Consider the following 18,823-nt stretch of genomic DNA (forward strand, 5'->3'; position numbering starts at 1 on the left):
ATATATATATATATATATATATATATATATATATATATATATATATATATATATATATATATGTCATAATTAATGTGTTCAGCTAATGCCTGGCTCTGGGACAAGGGCAAAAAAACATAATTATCACTTTGTTAATGAAGTTAGTCAACTCAATTCCAAAAACACTGTACTGAGGACTTATAATTAAGAGTATGTAAGGGCTTGTTATGCAATTGTAACACAATACTGTATGACACCCTCTGAAGAACATTGTGGCATCCATTCACACACCACAACCACCACATCTAACAAAATATGGCTGTATGTATTGCTGTCCATAGAGATGCTCAATAACAATACATCAGGTGGCAGAGAGATTGGAAAAACAATCTGCCAGCTATAATCTACACAGTCAGGAGACTTGTAACATGGCAGTTAACAAAGCAAGACCTCGGAATGCACCCTGAGGGCCCGAGCGGCCCTTCAGCGCTCTTCAAAAGCACAGTCAATGACCAGAGAGACCCTCCCGAGGCCTCATATTACCTCTGCCTGACACTCTCTGAATATGAGCGATTGTGAGTTTTGTGGACAGTAGAAGAACTGAAGTCTGGACCACTGGGAGTCATACAGCATGTGCTAATAGTTGAGTCTCGCAGTTCACACACTAAAAACACACTGGCTCTTTCAGTAGGACATAATGTTAGAAGGAGCACAAATTATGAAGTTCTATGTTGACAGTAATTTGCTTCTAATTTATTAAATTCAAAGTCATTACTGCTAGTCACTTTGTTTGAAATAGTATACTATACATAATCAATTTATGCAGTATGCAAAAAAGAAATAAATTTCAGCATACTTTAAAAAAAGAGTAGTGATTGAAATAATAGATTTTAAAAAATATACTAAAAGGGAGAGTTCACCCAAAAATGAAAATTATCCCATGATTTACTCACCCTCAAGCCATTCTAGGTGTATATGACTATCAGATGAACACAGTCGGAGATAAGTTTAAAAAATATCCTTAGTCCTCCAGGGTTTATAATGGTTGTGAATGGCTGCCCAGATTTTGAAGACAAAAAAAAAAAAAAAAAATGCATCCATCCATGGCATTGTGTACTACATCGCGGAAGTTAATGCTCTGTGGACGTACATCAAATGCTTATGGCTGTCATGCCGGAAGTTCGTTATTTTACTTTATAAAGTAAAATAATTCTTTATAAAGTAATTTTTTTTATGGATGGATGCATTTTTTTTTTTTTTTTTTTGTCATGCAACTAACCCTAACCCCCTCGCCGTTTATCAAAATATGCAGTATAAAACATGCTGCTCAGAATATTGTTCAGTTATAGGTAAATGTTAACAAGGTTTTAGCTAGGAAATCAGTGTCTGTGCTATGTAAAAGCACATTCAATAATTCATTGGTATTACGAACCGTTCAAAGAATATTCATTCAAAGCACGTAATCACCCATTCTGCAGCTAAGAAAGATACACACTGCTTTTTTCATTCAATGTTCAATGAAATATTGTCATGAAATTATTTATATACGCTGTTTTGTATCTTAGATAAAATGCTGACAGGAGCTGTATCCAATTTCATAGTCTCAGTTTAAGCACAAGCTAGACCATAAATCTGTTCCACAGTATTACTACTCTTCCCTTTTTTTTTTTCTTTTCTTTTTTTTTTTTTTTTAATATATAATCTGGCTTTTGAGACAGCATCCTAACTATAATGAAACCTTTTAAGTGACTGATTTGGAATATGCAAATAGCTCAACTACCATGAAGACTCAACTCATTAATTCCAACAGAGTTTGGGTTAGCATGTTGCTACGCTAACACCGTAATACTATGGAAAATTTTAATTTCATTCCAGTCAGCCAAACACCCATATTACTATCTGAATTTTACTCAAGCAGAGGTGATCATATTCAGGTATAGAGCCCTTTGGTGATGCATCAGTACCACAATGATACAGAAAAGTGTGTGTCACAGATTTCTCCAATATGAGTCACTGTGGCCATGATCTGGTAAATTACATTGGCAAAGCTGCAATTTAGTGAAAGCCGCCATTTGAAATGAAACTGGGCCTGTGCGAATTTGGATCATGCAGATATCCAAGGGCGTTTGGATATTCGTTTAAAGCTCTCATGTGAAAATGCATTACTAATACCAGGCACCCCGGGACGACAACAATTCTGACACATGGATGAAGATGAATAGATAATTCTAAAAGGCCTTCATTACAAAAACACATTGAAAAAGGAGATTGTATGAGGATGCGTGTCACAGCTGTGTAGTGATAACATGAATCATTTCAAGTCAAAGATTTAAATGGCACACCTGGACATCAGCCTGTCATATTTAGTAGCCATAGTAGTGCATGTTAATGTAGACCTTAAAAAAAAGAAAAAAAAAATGACAATCCCTAACCATTTTATTTGTTATATACAATATGAATCTGAAAATGAATTCCTTAATGTGATTTAAATGTTTTAATCAAAATAATAAAGTTTTTTTTTTTTTTTTTTTCCCTTATAGTCTCCATACTTTCTCTTAGGGTAGATTTAACACACTGTTGCCAAATCGTTGAGAGCTGCCCTGCTGCCTATTGCCTACATAGGCAGCTGGCTTTTAAGACAGCATCCTAAATGAAATTAATCCTCTTAAGTGGCTGATTTGGAATATGCAAATACTTTAACTACCATGAAGACTAAACTCATTAATTCCAACAGAGTTTGGGTTAGATTGTTGCTGAGCTAACATTGTAATACTCTAATAAGCATAAAAGCACATAAATATCAAGAAACATAATACATTTGCAACTACATTGATCTATTTTTATTAATACTATTTATTACTGAATGAAATACAATTTTGTTTATAATCACCACTGCTACTGTTCCTATTGTGGCCATGTATTATGGGAATGCCTTCTCAATGAAGGATGTAAATAGTAAATGCAATGCAATTTTAAAATTCGGTATAAAAAAAAAAAAAAAACACCAAAAAAAAAAAAAAACAAGGGGCTAGATTTACTAGCGTGTGAGACTACAATCCCATAAAAGCACTAGTGCTAGAGCAATCTGTTAGTAATTCTGGTCCAAGGTATCATAGGAGGCAGTATAGTTATTTTTGAGTGAAAAATGTGGCTCTGTAGTGCTATCAAAGTATTGCTCTGTTCATTTGAACATTGCCAGTGCAACAATGGCTCAGCCAATAGCAATAGTTTGGGGCGGGACTAAGTTCTTGTCTGACCACTTCCAGACAAGGAGGTTTATTATTTTTGGCATTCGGTTTGGTGAATCACTTACTTATTTATTTATTTATTTATTTATTTTTTAATGTGGAAGTAAACTAATTTTCTATGTATGTCAAAGACTTCCTAGCTGCTATGGGTAAATAACTAAAAAGAATAACAAAGTGCAGTAAACATTTTTGTTTTTTTTTGTACAACAAACAAGTGCATTTATAATTATGATAATAAATTAAAATAACATAACAAATATCAGTTTGCAATATCAAGTAGCATAGCATACTGATTGTATAACTAAAATAACTGGAAGCCTCGCAAATGTAAGTTGAAAAATGGCAGCATGCGCTCTTACTGTATGTTGAAAGGTGAATAATTAGTTTTCATTTTTGTTAATAATAGAATGCATTTCCCTCTTCTTCCCCTCAGGGTACATAGATATCTTCAAAACTTTTAATATTTGCTCAACATGTTTAGTTGTTTAACATGTGTCATTGTGTAAAATGAAAAAAAAAAGGAATTGTATTTGAATTTTAGTCTTGGGTCTGACATGACATTGGCCCAGTTCTGGGGTGAGGGAATAAATCCAATTAATGCCGATGAATCAAGGGGAGGTTAACAGACTGGGTTTGACTTTAAGATAGCTTAAAACCAGATGGTGCATTTAGTGCAACGAAAAAAGAAACTACTGAAGTTATTAAGCCTGAATGCTTTTGTTTCAAAGTTCTCTGGTATGCTTTCATTGTATGGAAAAGTCTTGCATGAACAGTTCACTAAACACCCCTTGTGTATATCTGGAACAAGAGCGAGGGTGACAAACTTGTGTGAACTTTAGGGATAATTCATAGAAAAGTTAAAATTCTGTCATCATTTATTAACTCTCCTATATTAACTCTCAGTCCCTCCACTGAAAGTCTATACACTCAAAAAAATAACGCTTTGAATGAACATAAAAAAAATCATGGAAAGGATTTCCACAAGATTAAGTTGCTTTATTTCAGCATTATGCAATTCTGTTATTCCAATTTAATGTACTTAAGTTGGGTCAACTTAATTTATTAAGGTTGATTCAACTTATTTACTATGGTTGGGCACATCTTGACAAAACAACTGACTAAGCAAGAATCTATGTAAAATAGTTATGTCCAACTTACTCAATTCAATCATGGACAGTGGTTCCACATGATTGAGACAAGTAAAATCCAATAGAATCAACCATGTTAAATTAACTACAATCAATTATGTTCATTTAAAATAAAATAAATAAAAAGCAATAAATAAAAAATAAATTGTTTTCATATACATTGATTTTTACAATTAATTCTTCTTGTTTAATTTTGTGATTTATATAACGTTTGTGATGTTCTGTGTTAGAAATCTAGATGTGATACCGGATTCATCTTAAATTGCCTTAACCAAAAACATTGTAAAGCCTAAATTGATCATAACTCCACTGGTGGCAATGGTTTTACAATCAACATAGGATTACAATGCTTTAGGGAAATGCAACCCAGAGCACTACCACAGTGATTACGTTCTTATTAAAGTAATATGAAAGTTTGTTAGCAGGTCTTCAACCCAAGCACAAGTGCAACAATTCACCACAATGGTAACCCTAAAACTATTAATTAACAGAAACCTTTAAATACCAACATAGAACAGTAAACATTAAAAAGTCTTTCTATTTTCTCATCTTCCTAAAAACTGCTTAAAATAACACTTTATTTCAACATTTACACTCCTAGTTCAGCCCCTTTGCAAACCATGATGGGAAGTGAAAATCCTGTTTGATTGAGTCCTGGTTGGGTTTACTTCATTGAAACATGTTATTTCAATATGAAAACATCAAGTTAAGTCAAAGAGTAATTGTTTCAAGTCAATTTAACATGAATCAATCACATTTAAACCAGAAACCTGATACAATAGTGTTGAATCAAAATACATTGTTTAAATAAAGTGAACAGCATCAAAAATCTTTTTTTTTTTTTTTTAATGTAACACACGGTCAAGCATGTCAATCCAATTCTTTTGAAGAGACATGATTGCTTTACATGATGAACAGATTCAATCACAACAAACCAGGCCATCTGACCATCCAGAGTAAAGTAGACCAATCACAACAGACTGGGCCATCTAACCAACCAGAGCAGAGTAGGTTCTGGGAAAGAGGGGTTAAGACAGATCGAATCCTTTATTGAACGATTTCAGACACTGTGAGACAAGAGCCGATGCTGCAATGTATATTATGAGGTTTTGTTTTTTTTTTACCTTGGATGTGGTAAACCTATTGTAGGTGACCTCCAAAACAAAATTAGGAACGTTTAAAATAGCAAAACAGAGGAACTTTAATTTAGGCTTTTATTCTTATATAAACAATGATCAATGCACATACTGTCATGCTCAAATGTGCTTGCTTGACACACAAGAACAAATATCATTGGATTGTTATTAAAATACGGAGTGTCTATATTACAGCAAGTGCAAATAGCCTGCCTTGTTTGCAGAGGCTATTTACACTCTGCCCACCACTGTTTGATTCAGCTAAACAACATCACAAAAGAAATCCCACTGATAACAGGAGCAGTGGCATGGAGAGTAAGGCAGGTTTTGGCCTTACTTAAAAGTATACACTGAATATTTATCTGCCACTATTTGCACTAAGTATAAATAGCATCTAACTAAATACTGCTATTTTCACTTAGTGTAAATAGCATCTATCATTTAGTTCAAATAGCTGCTGCCTTAAAAATATCTTTGTGTTTCAAAGATGAACGAAAGTCTAATGGGTTTTAAATGACATGAGGGTGAATAATTTGCAACCTGGTCTCATGGGAGAGACGTACCCTTGGGCACGTTTTCGCGAGACACAAAATTACGTACCGGCGCATACGTCTGGCCGCAGTTTTCGACAGAAAACGAACGCTAGAGGCCAGTAAAACGTCAATGAGCACTTTGGCACGTTTTCACACACGGTTTCGACGACAGCCGGGGTCGGATTATGGTTTCGTAAAGCCTCGTTTTGACGTCTCCTCGCGCAATACCATGTCGCGACTTCAAAACGCTTCTTACCGGAGTGCCCGATTGTAAACGAACGTACTTTGGACTTTCCGGCCCTACGCGCTACGCTTTTTTTGGCCGCAATCAAGCTTGCTCGGTAGCTCGGCCGATACGGAGTTGGACTTACGACAAGGAATCGATTCCTTCACCCCCCCTGCCTGGGTACGAATCCCGCGAAAGGTGACTGACTGGTGCAAAAAAAAAAAAACGAGCTGAAAAACGGTACACGATCGCGGACGCTTCTTACGTCACGTTTACTTTTGTTAACGCCATCGGGTAGGTTTAGGTGTAGTAGCGCATAAAAACATACCGCATTCACCTTATTATCTGCTCTGGCAAAAAAAAGGAAAACGCTTTTAGCGCCGCTCAGTGGACATTTTGCAGCGATATGTACTCACTGGTACGTATTTCGAGACTCGCGAAAACGTGCCCACGGGTACGTTTTCGTCATGAGACCAGGATGGTAATTTATGACATAATTTTCATTTTTGGGTCAACCAACTCTTTAAAAACAGTAGTCAGTGGTGCCTGGACATCTATCCTATTATGTGTCTAACAGATCACATGAAAAATTATATAATTTAATTTTGTTGCAATACCTCTGTGGCTAGTTGTCAGTCCTTTCAGCATATACATTTCTGTGAACTATCATCACTCAAACTCTCTTTCCTACCATCCCCTACTGAGACTCTCTTTGTTTTCTCTTTCTTTCCATCTAAATCCTTCCCTCCACTATCCTGGCACACTAATTTACCAATGTTTTCTGCCCCTAAAACCCTCAATTCTCCCAGTGTGAGTTAGCATATGCTATAAACGTGCATTTACCCATAAACCCCAACTCCCAGAGCACTTCCTCCTCAGTTGTTTACTGACACTACACCACAGAGAACGAGCAAGTACGACCCACTGACTTTCAAACAATAACCCGTCATTACCCACCAATCACCATCGCCCAGCCATCCCTGTCATTGCCGCCCAGGGTCCACAGGGGGCGGAGCCGAACATGACTGACAAGCATGGTTGAAAACAACTCCCTGCTATGATTTTGGCTCTTTGCGTGAGAGTGTGGTGGGACATGTGAATGTGACTTTTCAGGGTGGGTGAAGGGGTTCCTCTGTTGAGCATCACATCAATGCATGTTTCCCCTTCGGTAGGAGACAGGAAAAAAAGACAGCGGTGTGAGCCAGAGGTGCCCTAGGCCTGCACAAAGCCCGGATTTAGCTGAGCTCCTGTAAACCGCTTCGTTGACTTGGCAAATCTGGTCTGTTCTGACAGCGGTTAAAGCAGCATGAAGCCAGGGTTGAAAACAAACAAACCGGGGAGAAAAGATAATCGCTGGTGTTTTGTGATGTACCTGCCAGTACAGATTGCTGATTGTAGGTCCAAAAGCCCCAAAAGCCTTTGAGTTTTCAAAAAACGAGCTCATCTAACGCATTTGTGTTACCTATGTGAACCATGCAAACAAAAAAATTAGTTCAGGGCTACTTTGAGCAACACTGCATAAACAGAAACCAAACAACCAACAAAATGATGTGCTGCTTGCTGGTTAAGACAAAAATACGGTTTAACATGGAAGGGATACCTTTGATTACTCGCATTATTGTTTCAGGTCTTGTTAGGACACAATATTAGAGTGTGATGCAGTTAGATTAGCAATATTCTAACATCTGGACATCAGCTGTCAGTCTCCTGTGCTCTTCATATAAGGAGGTCTTTATGTGAGGAGTTTCTGCCAATGAAGTGCATTTAAAATAAGACACTTTTGTTCAGTTTCAATTAGAATGTTGCCTTAGAATATATGGAGACTAGTTAGATAGCAAAGATGGAGATAGCAAATGAGTGACCTTTTTTATAAGTTTTATGTAAGAATGCATACTAATCCTTGGGTGGTTTAGGTTTCTCTTAAAATGTTAAAACCTCAAATAACTGTCAACCAATACCTAGATGAATTAAGAGGGTATATCCGCCATATTTCTCATTCGCCATGTAAGTAACAGGCTTTACTGAGTCTCTTAAAACCGCTGAGCTGTTGCTAAATCCATCACACACTCTCGATGCTCTGTTGAATTAATATGATTGTGAGTGTAGTCAACTCTAACAGCATAACAAACATCCCAAGCCTCCCGGAAACCAGCATCTCCTCCCTAACTCACATTATTAATCCCAAATCTCCTGGGATTTTTCCAACCTTTACCACCTGCAATTTGTATGTACACCCCCTTTTGTAATGATGATCTACACAACATCACTTTCTGTGCACTTGCATACAAACCAATTATAACTTATAACGTAAAAATGATTAGGTTTATTGGCATTCACACTATATAACATTGTACAATCATTTAATAAATGTTAAATAATCTGATGTTTTAACAGACTTAATCACAGGGGCCCTTTATGATGCAATTTCTTGGTTTCAATTCCAGGTTTCTGTATGATCGTACCACACAAATTTGATTTGATGGACTACTTTTTTTCTTTTCTTTTTGAAATTTGCATTTTTATATAAAACAATAAAAGATTACGTCATATAATTATATCACTACTTCTAAAGCTTTCTTTTGAAAAATTAATTCTTTCAATAAAGTTTTTTTTTTTCTTCATTATGCAAGACATGTACACTCTAAAAAATAAAACATTGGTTCAACAACAAAAAAAAATGTTAACGTTTTCCACTAGAATTTTTAACTTAAGCCAATTAGGAGAATTACATTAATTCAAAGCAATATTTTGAGTTGATCCAACATAATGTTTTAAGTAAGGTGAAGACGTTTTTTTGCCACAATAAAAACACATTTCTAAGTAACATGAACTTAATAATTGTCAACATGAACGCAACTATTTAAGTTGAACCAACATAATGTTTTAAGTAAGGTGAAGACGTTTTTTGGACACAATGAAACGCATTTCTAAGTAACATGAACTTACAAAGCACCGCTTGTCACCATGATGGTAAATCTCCAAAAACCCACATTAACAGAAACTCTTCTAAATTAGCATAACAAAACACTAATTACTGCTAAATCTCCCTTACCATTAATCCTGTGCAAAAAACATTATATAACACATAATTTTAGCATTTACTCTCCCTTTCAAGTGCCATGGGCAAAGCATGATGGGAAATATAAATCCCAGCCCAGTTTCACTTAACTTAAGTTCGTCTAAATTAAAAGAAGTGTTCATACAACTCAAAACAATGAAACATGTGTACACGTCAGCAGATTGTATTTTACATTAACAGAACTTAAAATTAAATACATTTTTGATTAACTGAACATTTTAAACTATGACAAGTCATGATAGTATATCGAATCAATAGGCATAATTTGTGTCATCCAAGCTCAATAAAATAACAATTACAAGTAAAAAGTCTAACAGCATTTCAGAAATTGATTTTTTATTTCAAATAATATATATATATATATATATATATATATATATATATATATATATATATATATATATATATATATATATATATAAGTAATGACTAAAGGTCCCCTGAATTAGTTTTTAGAGTGTTTGTATGCCTTTCATAAAAAAACAGTTACATTTTATTTCTATGGTCCACTTTAGACATTCTACTAAATATAAGTAACTTTGCAACTATATACCAACCAACTCCCATTAGAGTATTAGTAGACTGTTAGGTTAGTGTTAGTAGAATAAGTTGACATGTAGTTGCATAGTTACTTATAGTCAGTAGAATGTCTCTTGGGGAGCATAAAAATAAAGTTAGCAGATATTAAGCAGACAGTTTACTAATACTTTCAGAAACTGATATATTGAATATACAAACTAAATTTTTTATGTATTTTGAATAAATTAAAGTGATAGTTCACCCAAAAATGAAAATTTGATGTTTATCTGCTTACCCCCAGCGCATCCAAGATGTAGGTGACTTTGTTTCTTCAGTTGAACACAAATGCTGATTTTTAACTCCAACCGCTGCCGTCTGTCAGTCTTATAATAAGAGTGGACGGGAACTCGAACGATAAGAGTCTAAAACGCTTCCATAGACAAGTCCAAATTAAACCCTGCGGCTCGTGATGACACATTGATGTCCTAAGGCACGAAACGATCGGTTTGTGCGAGAAACCGAACAGTATTTATATCATTTTTTACCTCTAAAACACCACTATGTCCAACTCCGTTCATCACTCGCTTAGTGAGGCCTGATCGCGCTCTGACAACGGCAGTGATGTCTCGCGCATATACTTCAATGAGTGCTAGACATCACTGCAGCTGTCAGAACGCGAACAGACCTTACGAATCGATTGCTGAATGTAGTTGGACATAGTGGTGTATTAGAGGTAAAAAATTATATAAATACTGTTCGGTTTCTCACACAAACCGATCGTTTCGTGTCTTAAGACATTAATGTGCCGTCACGAGCCGCAGGGTTTAATTTGAACTTGTCTATGGAAGCGTTTTAGACTCTTATCGTTCGAGTTCCCGTCCACTCTTATTACAAGACTGGCAGCGGTTGGAGTTAAAAATCATCATTTGTGTTCAACTGAAGAAACAAAGTTACCTACATCTTGGATGCGCTGGGGGTAAGCAGATAAACATCAAATTTTCATTTTTGGTTGAACTATCCCTTTAATAGAATTAAAAATTTGTATCATATTAAAGTCGTTACCTTTTATCTAGTCTGTGAGATTAACAATTTCCTACTTTTCTAAAGGCCTTTTATACCTTAATTTAAATTGAAATGGTATTGAAAAAGATGCACTTAATGGACTAGTAACATATTAGAATATCTTTATGAATAGTGTCAAAACGAATCTGACTTAAGAATGAAAAATCAGTCAGCTTTTAAATCAACTCTTCAATCAAAACTCAATGCATATTAGCAAGACTAGTTAACATCCCAGGCTTGCTGACACAATATCCAAGTGCAAGTGTCACCCTTGAGTAATTTGAACATCTAATAATGGAGCGAAAATCATTTAATCTCAATAGCCATTGAGAAGGATGTGAATAGCCCTCTGCTGTATCTGACATTGATTTATCGCTCCCCAGATTTCGCGTCATATTCAGGATATCACGGAAGGATGTTTGTATTTCCATCTCAAAGGAGGAATAATCGTCTCTCATAACAGGTGTTATGCAGCGTGCCTAGAGACTTTAGGATCTATTGTCGTCCTGTATTGTTGCATTGGAGGGCAGGTGCAGGTAAGCACAATGCAAGCGCTCTTTTTTACCATCACAACAGGAAACTGAATTAAGCTATAACAGCACACTGTCAACACTGGATGCAGGCCACGCTAGATAACAATAAAGGCCTCTAAACAGCAGCTGGGACGAGCAAGCTGATATTGAGAATAGAGAAATCACAGTGTTTGCACAGTGGTAAAGCAAATACACTTTTCTAATCAAAATCTTGAAATTCAAGTGATTGCTTAGCAGGGGCCCAAAAGTGAGCACTGGATCGCTATTCTTGCATCAGCAAACTAGAACTGGGTGATGTCATGATAAGAACATGATTTTTTTTTTTTTTTTTTTTTTTTTTTTTGGAGGGGGTATAAAAACAACACGATTCTGACAGATCTAAAGGAATACTGGGATATGTATTTTCCCGTTCTGTTCAAGTTTGTAGCTGCTTATTCATTCAACAGCCTGTCAAATACAACCAAGATACTCAAAACCCACGTTCCTTTTCTGCTGACAAACTATTTCATCTAGCTTCAGCTTTCTTCACTTTGGTATTCCATATATGCCAAACAACAGAAGAAAACAGGAAAAAAAAAAAAAAAATTACACACATAAACACACACATATTTGCCCATTTGTCATTAAAATTCAACACATTGTTCTGTGGGTTTACCAATCAGCTGGCTTGACAGAAATAAATTACATTCTGAGTGTCACAAAGAAATTAGAACAGCAGGTTTAGTGTGTCTTTGTGCCTCTTTTAGAAAAAAAAGGGCTTTCCCTTCTTCTCTGTTTGACTCTGACCTCTCGTACTCCCTCTCTCTCTCTGTGCCGCACTTGCCACGTTCTATTATTTTTCACTTTGAAACTGTCTTTTCTGCCATCAAGGGAATTGGAGACCTTGAGATGTTCTCCTAAGCCAGCTCTTAACTCAGAGTGCTGAGAGACAGGAAGATGTGTGGAACTCACCCCATTCTTCGGGTAGGCAACCCACCCCAGGTCACCAATTACGGAGCGAGAGTCCAGTAAGTTCACTGCAGGAGAACAAGAAACGGGGACAAGTCAATGATCTGGAGTTGTAAACGTAATATAAAAATAACATTTATATGCAGATTGCTTTACTTTGCAGATCACATTAGTTGTCCTTTCCCACAATATCATCTTGATCTCATTAATTTTGTACTGTAGATCTAACTTTTTTTTTTTTAGACATTTATTTTAATTATAATTATTATCACATTAATTGTACTTCACATTAATTGTATCATACGATCTAGTTCAGGGTGATCTAATTAGATTTCACAGATGTTCATTTATAAAACTTTTTTTTAAATTAATTTGAATTAAATTTTTTATTACATTTGTTGCCCTTTGTCATATTATTGTCGATATCTGCATATACAGTATACATGTACACATATTTATATTTTATTGTTGTTTTTGTTCACAACAATATCTAGTTCATTTTGGCCATGTTCAGACTGCCAGCAACACTATCCAAATATGCATATCCAGATGGGTTTTTTGAATTGCGATTCCGATCAGATTTTTACAGATGTGTCTCAGTCTGGATGCTCTGGCTGCTCAAATCGGATTTAAAACTTTATTTTGCGTCACTCTTAAATAAATATTACTCCTCTGTACAGATAATTGACATAAACATATGAGAATGCATCAATATTTCTCCAAATGTGCATGCTTTTAAGCTAAAAGGCTATATGAAATGCCACAGAGGTAACATAATTGTTCAGACACAGAAATACATTATATTTTAAAGTATATAATAGAATACCATTATTTTAAATTGTAATAATATTTCACAGTATGCTGTTTTTTCTGTATGTTTGATATACACCATGATGAGCTTGAGACATGATCACAGAGGGTTTTTTCACACCTACCTGACTGAAAGGCTTCATTATTATGCAAGACATTACAGCTCATTATGCGATTCTTTTGTCTTCTCAGGTGTGAATCACCCATTATTCATGCCTCCACGCATACTGTGTTTCTTGACAAAAAGTGTCTTACAAAAACTAAATCAATATATTGTTATATATGAACGAGTAGGCAGGATAATTTTTACATCATTTTGAATCAAAAACTCAAGTCTACAACCTCCAATACCCAGAAGTCTTGTGACAAACACAAACATGTACATACATGTTCCTCACATATTATTGTAGCCTAGTTTGTGCTGAATACAGTGTAATGACACTTTTTCCATTAATATGTTTATGAACAACTGGAAAAAGCACAAATGTCAGGGCATGTCAAAACTTCTCCAGGGCCCCAAAAATCCTCAGACCCCAGAGGGTTAATGCAACACAAAATGATAACGTCAAAACTGGTGACAGAAATGCTGGAAGTATTCATACATTGTTCAAAAGGTATGTCCAAAGATTTCTGCATTTTCCTATGTGAGAGTTCTGTACTAGGACTCAACAGGGCGCTTATTTGGAGAGCGAGATGATGCACCTCCATTTTTTTCTGCATCAGTTCCGAAAGCCTTGTCACATACATGGGTACGCCTACGTCCATACCAAAGCAATCCATGCAGATAGGTTGGTTATGTCTGGACACAAATCTTATTTGATCACTTGCAAAAGATAATGCTGACAGTCTGCCTGAAAACATCTGATTTGAGAAAAAAAAATATGATTTGCCTCCAGTCTGAACATAGCCTTTGAGTCCATTTGTTTTCGAAGGCATTCATAAGTAAAGTATGCACATGCTTATATAACTAGATTGTAAGTGTTATGCCATTAAACATTTATATACAATACAATCACTAAATTCCATGAATGAAATAATCAATGACCCTAAAAGGAAAGCTGCACACATGTAAAAGTGTTTTAGATGTTGTCAGTTTGTTGATACTGTAATAAAATCATAAAAATGAATGAGGACTTTAGGTAACAAATGCAGCCACAAGTGTCAAAAATTTAATTGAAACTGAAAATAATATAATAATAATATATATATATATATATAATAATATTTTCATATCTTATTGTCTTATATCTTTTTTTACCTCATAAAGGTAAAAATGCCCCTGAAAATAATTCCCAGCTGTATCCAGACACTTTACATCTAAATACCTACAAAATCACATTGGCTTTTTACAGTATTGAATAAAATCTGTCTGAACACTGAGGATAATCATTGAAAATACACCCTATAGGACGTATAATAGAATATGGAGAAGTATTTGTTGTCTAATCTTTGCCCTTGGTTAAATTGAGTGCATATTCTATGTGAGATGTCTATAAAACAATCCTGTCTTTTTTAGATTATTGTGCCAGTATTTGATACGCAGAGTAGGTCACAGGTCCTTTTTTTTATCTGCTGGAACCTTTTACGAATGAGTACCGCCACAGCTAATTAGATGACCTTTACTTTCACAGCCTGATCAGGGCTGAATTTTAATTTGACCTTGTGTTGATCAAAGGTTGTGTGGCGAGACTATTTAGCATGTGTGAGATGACTCACAATAGCAATATCTTTTTTGGCTCCAAAACAACAAGCTAACAACTATGAAACCAATACAAATGTTGCAATGGTGCTAAAAACAAATAATGTGAAAGACATAAATGGGTAAATATCAGTAAAAAATACAAATTTAGGATTTTTTTTTTTTATGATTACTTTTTTTTTTTTTTTTTCCCAAAAATCAATAAGGCCAACAGTTGGATGGGAGTGAGAGATTATTGATCTTACATGTTATGTAACCCCAAATTTGAGACTTACTCACACATTACAACAAAAAAAAACTAAATTAGATTTACATTTAATATGCTTTTAACACCAAATGAAATAGTCTGTGTGGCCCATTTAAATGTCTCTAAATGAGGTCTAAATGCGTTTCATTTGAATGACAGACATCGATGTGCATTGTCCTACTTAAACTGAAAAATATCCTGGGGAGAATCACATAAATCTAATTAGCATGAAGAAGTACAGTTCTGAACTAGATAAAAGAGAGGTTGTGTCCATCCTTAGGCAAATACAAGTATTGAAAGAGGTGCAATAAATGGAAAACTAACTTTGGGAGGGAAAGAATACACATTTTAAAAGTGAACAAAAACGTAAACCATGAAAGAAAGATTCTGAAGAAACACTGATTAGCACGGGACATTTTCTTGCAGAATATTTAATGCAAATATTCTGATGTTTTGTCTTTCTGCTTTGGAATACTCAAGGTTAAACTGTCCAAATGCACCGGCTGAAATTGTTAATTTAAAGTGTTTTAAAGCACGCTGCCCTACAGATTACAGTTCACCGCAGGTCACAGCTCTCCAAATCGACAGGTTCGTTCAAATTCTACCATACAGTACTCGCAGCTATTGTGATTTTCAAGTGGCCGTTGTCCTTCCGCGTCTGCCGGGCCATTGTGCCAGTCTGTGTAGGCACCCGTGCACCCTCCCCCCATCCTGCTCTCATTTTTATTGTGCCATCATCAGCGTACAATCAATCAACTCATCCCCACACTTGTCATTGCACTATCCATATGCTGACTTCTGCTCATTAGAATATTTACATATTCTATAGTCTGAGCACTTCAGCCCGAGTGATAAATTGGAACACATTAATTTTAGTTGCAGATAATTTGCTGACATTTCCCACGGTAACAGCGGGTGAAATCTTTTTTTATGTTTGCTAGTTAAAATGTCCAAAAGCTTGAAAGGGTTTCATGCAAATATACTGTTGTATCCTGGGAAATAAAGCTGTAAAATATGGAATAGTGCCTGTTGTTCTCTGACCACTACAAAGCAAATTTAGGGAACTTTGATGCACGCAGTGTCTGTGTTTCCTTTGTCTCTACGTTTCTAATGCAAATTCACCATCCCACGTGTACACTTCAGCTATCACAAAAAAAGACATCATATTTTTACAAAAAGTGTCATTGTGGTCCAATGCAATATACATTTTAGAGCTATCTGATCTTTCTAGTACAATTTTAACCTCTTATATATATATATATATATATATATATAAAAAACTTCACTAAGTGCCTCATCTTTGTCTCCATGCACTGTAGAAATCATACTGCATAGGTATTCCTTTTCATCCTGCATTTAATATCTGAGTCCTAAAGAACATGCTACAGGTCTTTAAAATAGACTATTGAATCTACATTAATAACTTCACTGAATAGTGCTTTCATTCTGATTATCTTTTAATGGATGTTCTTATTGAACAACACAATTCACAAAATCTTTGAAGGGCTCCATTGAACACTTTATGACTTCTATCCATGTGCAGTAGTGAACTGAGATGTTTAAATAACACCTGGCTGGGTGTTATCACTGTAACTGTAATCAGTGATGTTCAGAAACTTCTGCTCCAATAAACAGTGTGGTGTGAAATCAGTGCTGTCTTTATGGACTATATATTACATAATGCTTCACATAAGACATAACATTTCAACCTGTGTATATAAACTTTCTGTTGCCATCTAGAGCAAGACCCATAAAACAGGTTCTGGAGAAGATCTAATGGATGTTTGATGCATTTATACTATTTCATGTGTAAACTGTGAACCGGTATAATGTCCTGTATTTATTGTAATATATGGTGTACGTTATGTACAGGTTCTATATAAAGCCAGAAAGTTTTGACAGTCTGATACCATTGAAGAACCTTGTTAAGTTCTACAAATAACTTTTAAAATTATTTTCTGGTTATTTAGAAACGATTGTACAAATCTGAGGAACCTTTAATGAATCAATTTTTAAACACCTTTTTTGTTTTTCATTATTTTTGTTTCATTAAACACTTTTGTTTTAGTCTCCAAACAGCCATACAGCAACCCATTTTGGGGGTTGCTAAATGGTTGTTTGGAGACTAAAACAAACAACAACAAAAAATGGATCCGAAAATGGTTCTGAACAAGAAGAGTGTTATTTGCTGAACCACTGAATAACCTTTACTTCCAGAACTATATTCTATTTGCTGAATCCAGTGACCGTTAACCATCACATCCCTGCAAATACCACCTTTCCCAGATCCCATGTCTTACCTTCATTACTAGGAATGCAGAAAGTCCTGAACGCGCCGAGACTGAAGACGCAAATCCAGGCGATGTAACTCCACCGTGAACGCATACTCATCGACTGAAGAAATGTGTCAAATGAATGAATGTACTGAAATCACATCAGCACTGAAGCGATCCTGAGAGAGTAACAGAGGACATGAGGACCGCTGACCGTAGACACGCAGGAATAAAAACACATTTGAGCGTAGAGAAGCGGCGCGCACGTTGCGGTGAGTGTTGAAGCGCTCCGGTTTGAGACTCACGGAGCTGTCAGACACCCACACAGCCGACAGCATGAGGAGGAGGAGTAAACGATTACAGCTCTCCAATAGACATCAATGACTGCTCATGACATGAGACTCATCTAGACTAATGAAGGTGTAAGTCAGACGAATAATGTTAAAAAATGACATCTATGTGCACATTGTGTCAAAAATATAATAGACTATTGAACGTGTTTGACTGATACACGGCAGTTTCCCTAACGATATCCAATAAAGAAACACTTTAGATTAAGCCTATCTATCTATCTATCTATCTATCTATCTATCTATCTATCTATCTATCTATCTATCTATCTATCTATCTATCTATCTATCTATCTATCTATCTATCTATCTATCTACAGTTGCAAGAAAAAGTATGTGAACCACTTGCAGAATCTGTGAAAATGTTAATAATTTTAACAAAATAAGGGAGATGATACAAAATGCATGTTATTTTTATTTAGTACCATCCTGAGTAAGATATTTTACATAAAAGATGTTTACATATAATCCACAAGACAAAAAAAAAAAAAAAAAAAAAAGCTGAATTTATTAAAATAGCCCCATTCATAAGTATGTGAACCATTGATCCTTAATACTGTGATGTACTTTGTGATGGTTGTTCATGAGTCCCTTGTTTGTCCTGAGCAGTTAAACTGAGCTCTGTTCTTCAGAAAAAATCTCCAGGTCCTGCAGATTCTTCAGTTTTCCAGCATTTTTTTTTTGCATATTTGAACCCTTTACAGCAGTGACTGAATGATTTTGAGATCCGTCTTTTCACAATGAGGACAACTGAGGGACTCAAACACATATTTTAAAAAAGGTTCAAACATTCACTGATGCTCCAGAAAAAAAACATGATGCATTCATAGATGGCGGGTGAAAACATTTAGAAATTGAAGATCAAGGTAAATTGTATTTAATTTCTCTTCCGGGAAACATGCAAGTATCTTCTGAAAGGCAGTCTACTAAATAAAAAAAAAAAAAAAAAAAAAGATATTCAAGCGAAATAAGAAAAATTTGGACCTCGTCATCCTGTTCAAAAGTTTTCACCCCCCAATTCTTAATGCATCGT

General features: G+C 35.4%; 1 protein-coding gene across 2 annotated transcripts in view; it reads right to left on the reverse strand.

Moving 5' to 3' along the window:
* Positions 1-17,951, reverse strand: part of LOC125258475 (ephrin type-A receptor 5) — an 80,684-nt gene extending 62,733 nt beyond the window's left edge. Inside the window, exons 1-2 of one of the 2 annotated variants that reach the window (XR_007182632.1) lie at positions 17,468-17,951; positions 12,415-12,479 (exon numbers count right to left, since the gene is read on the reverse strand). Coding sequence is in view for 1 of the 2 variants with exons in the window: in XM_048175432.1 (XP_048031389.1) it covers positions 12,415-12,479; positions 17,468-17,558 (156 nt within the window). In the remaining variant the exon portion in view is untranslated. The remainder of the gene's footprint in view (positions 1-12,414; positions 12,480-17,467) is intronic. The other variant, XM_048175432.1, reaches the window with a different exon arrangement.
* Positions 17,952-18,823: the final 872 nt, after the last annotated feature.

The sequence above is a fragment of the Megalobrama amblycephala genome, linkage group LG2 (genome assembly GCF_018812025.1).
Source record: "Megalobrama amblycephala isolate DHTTF-2021 linkage group LG2, ASM1881202v1, whole genome shotgun sequence".
NCBI lineage: Eukaryota > Metazoa > Chordata > Actinopteri > Cypriniformes > Xenocyprididae > Megalobrama > Megalobrama amblycephala.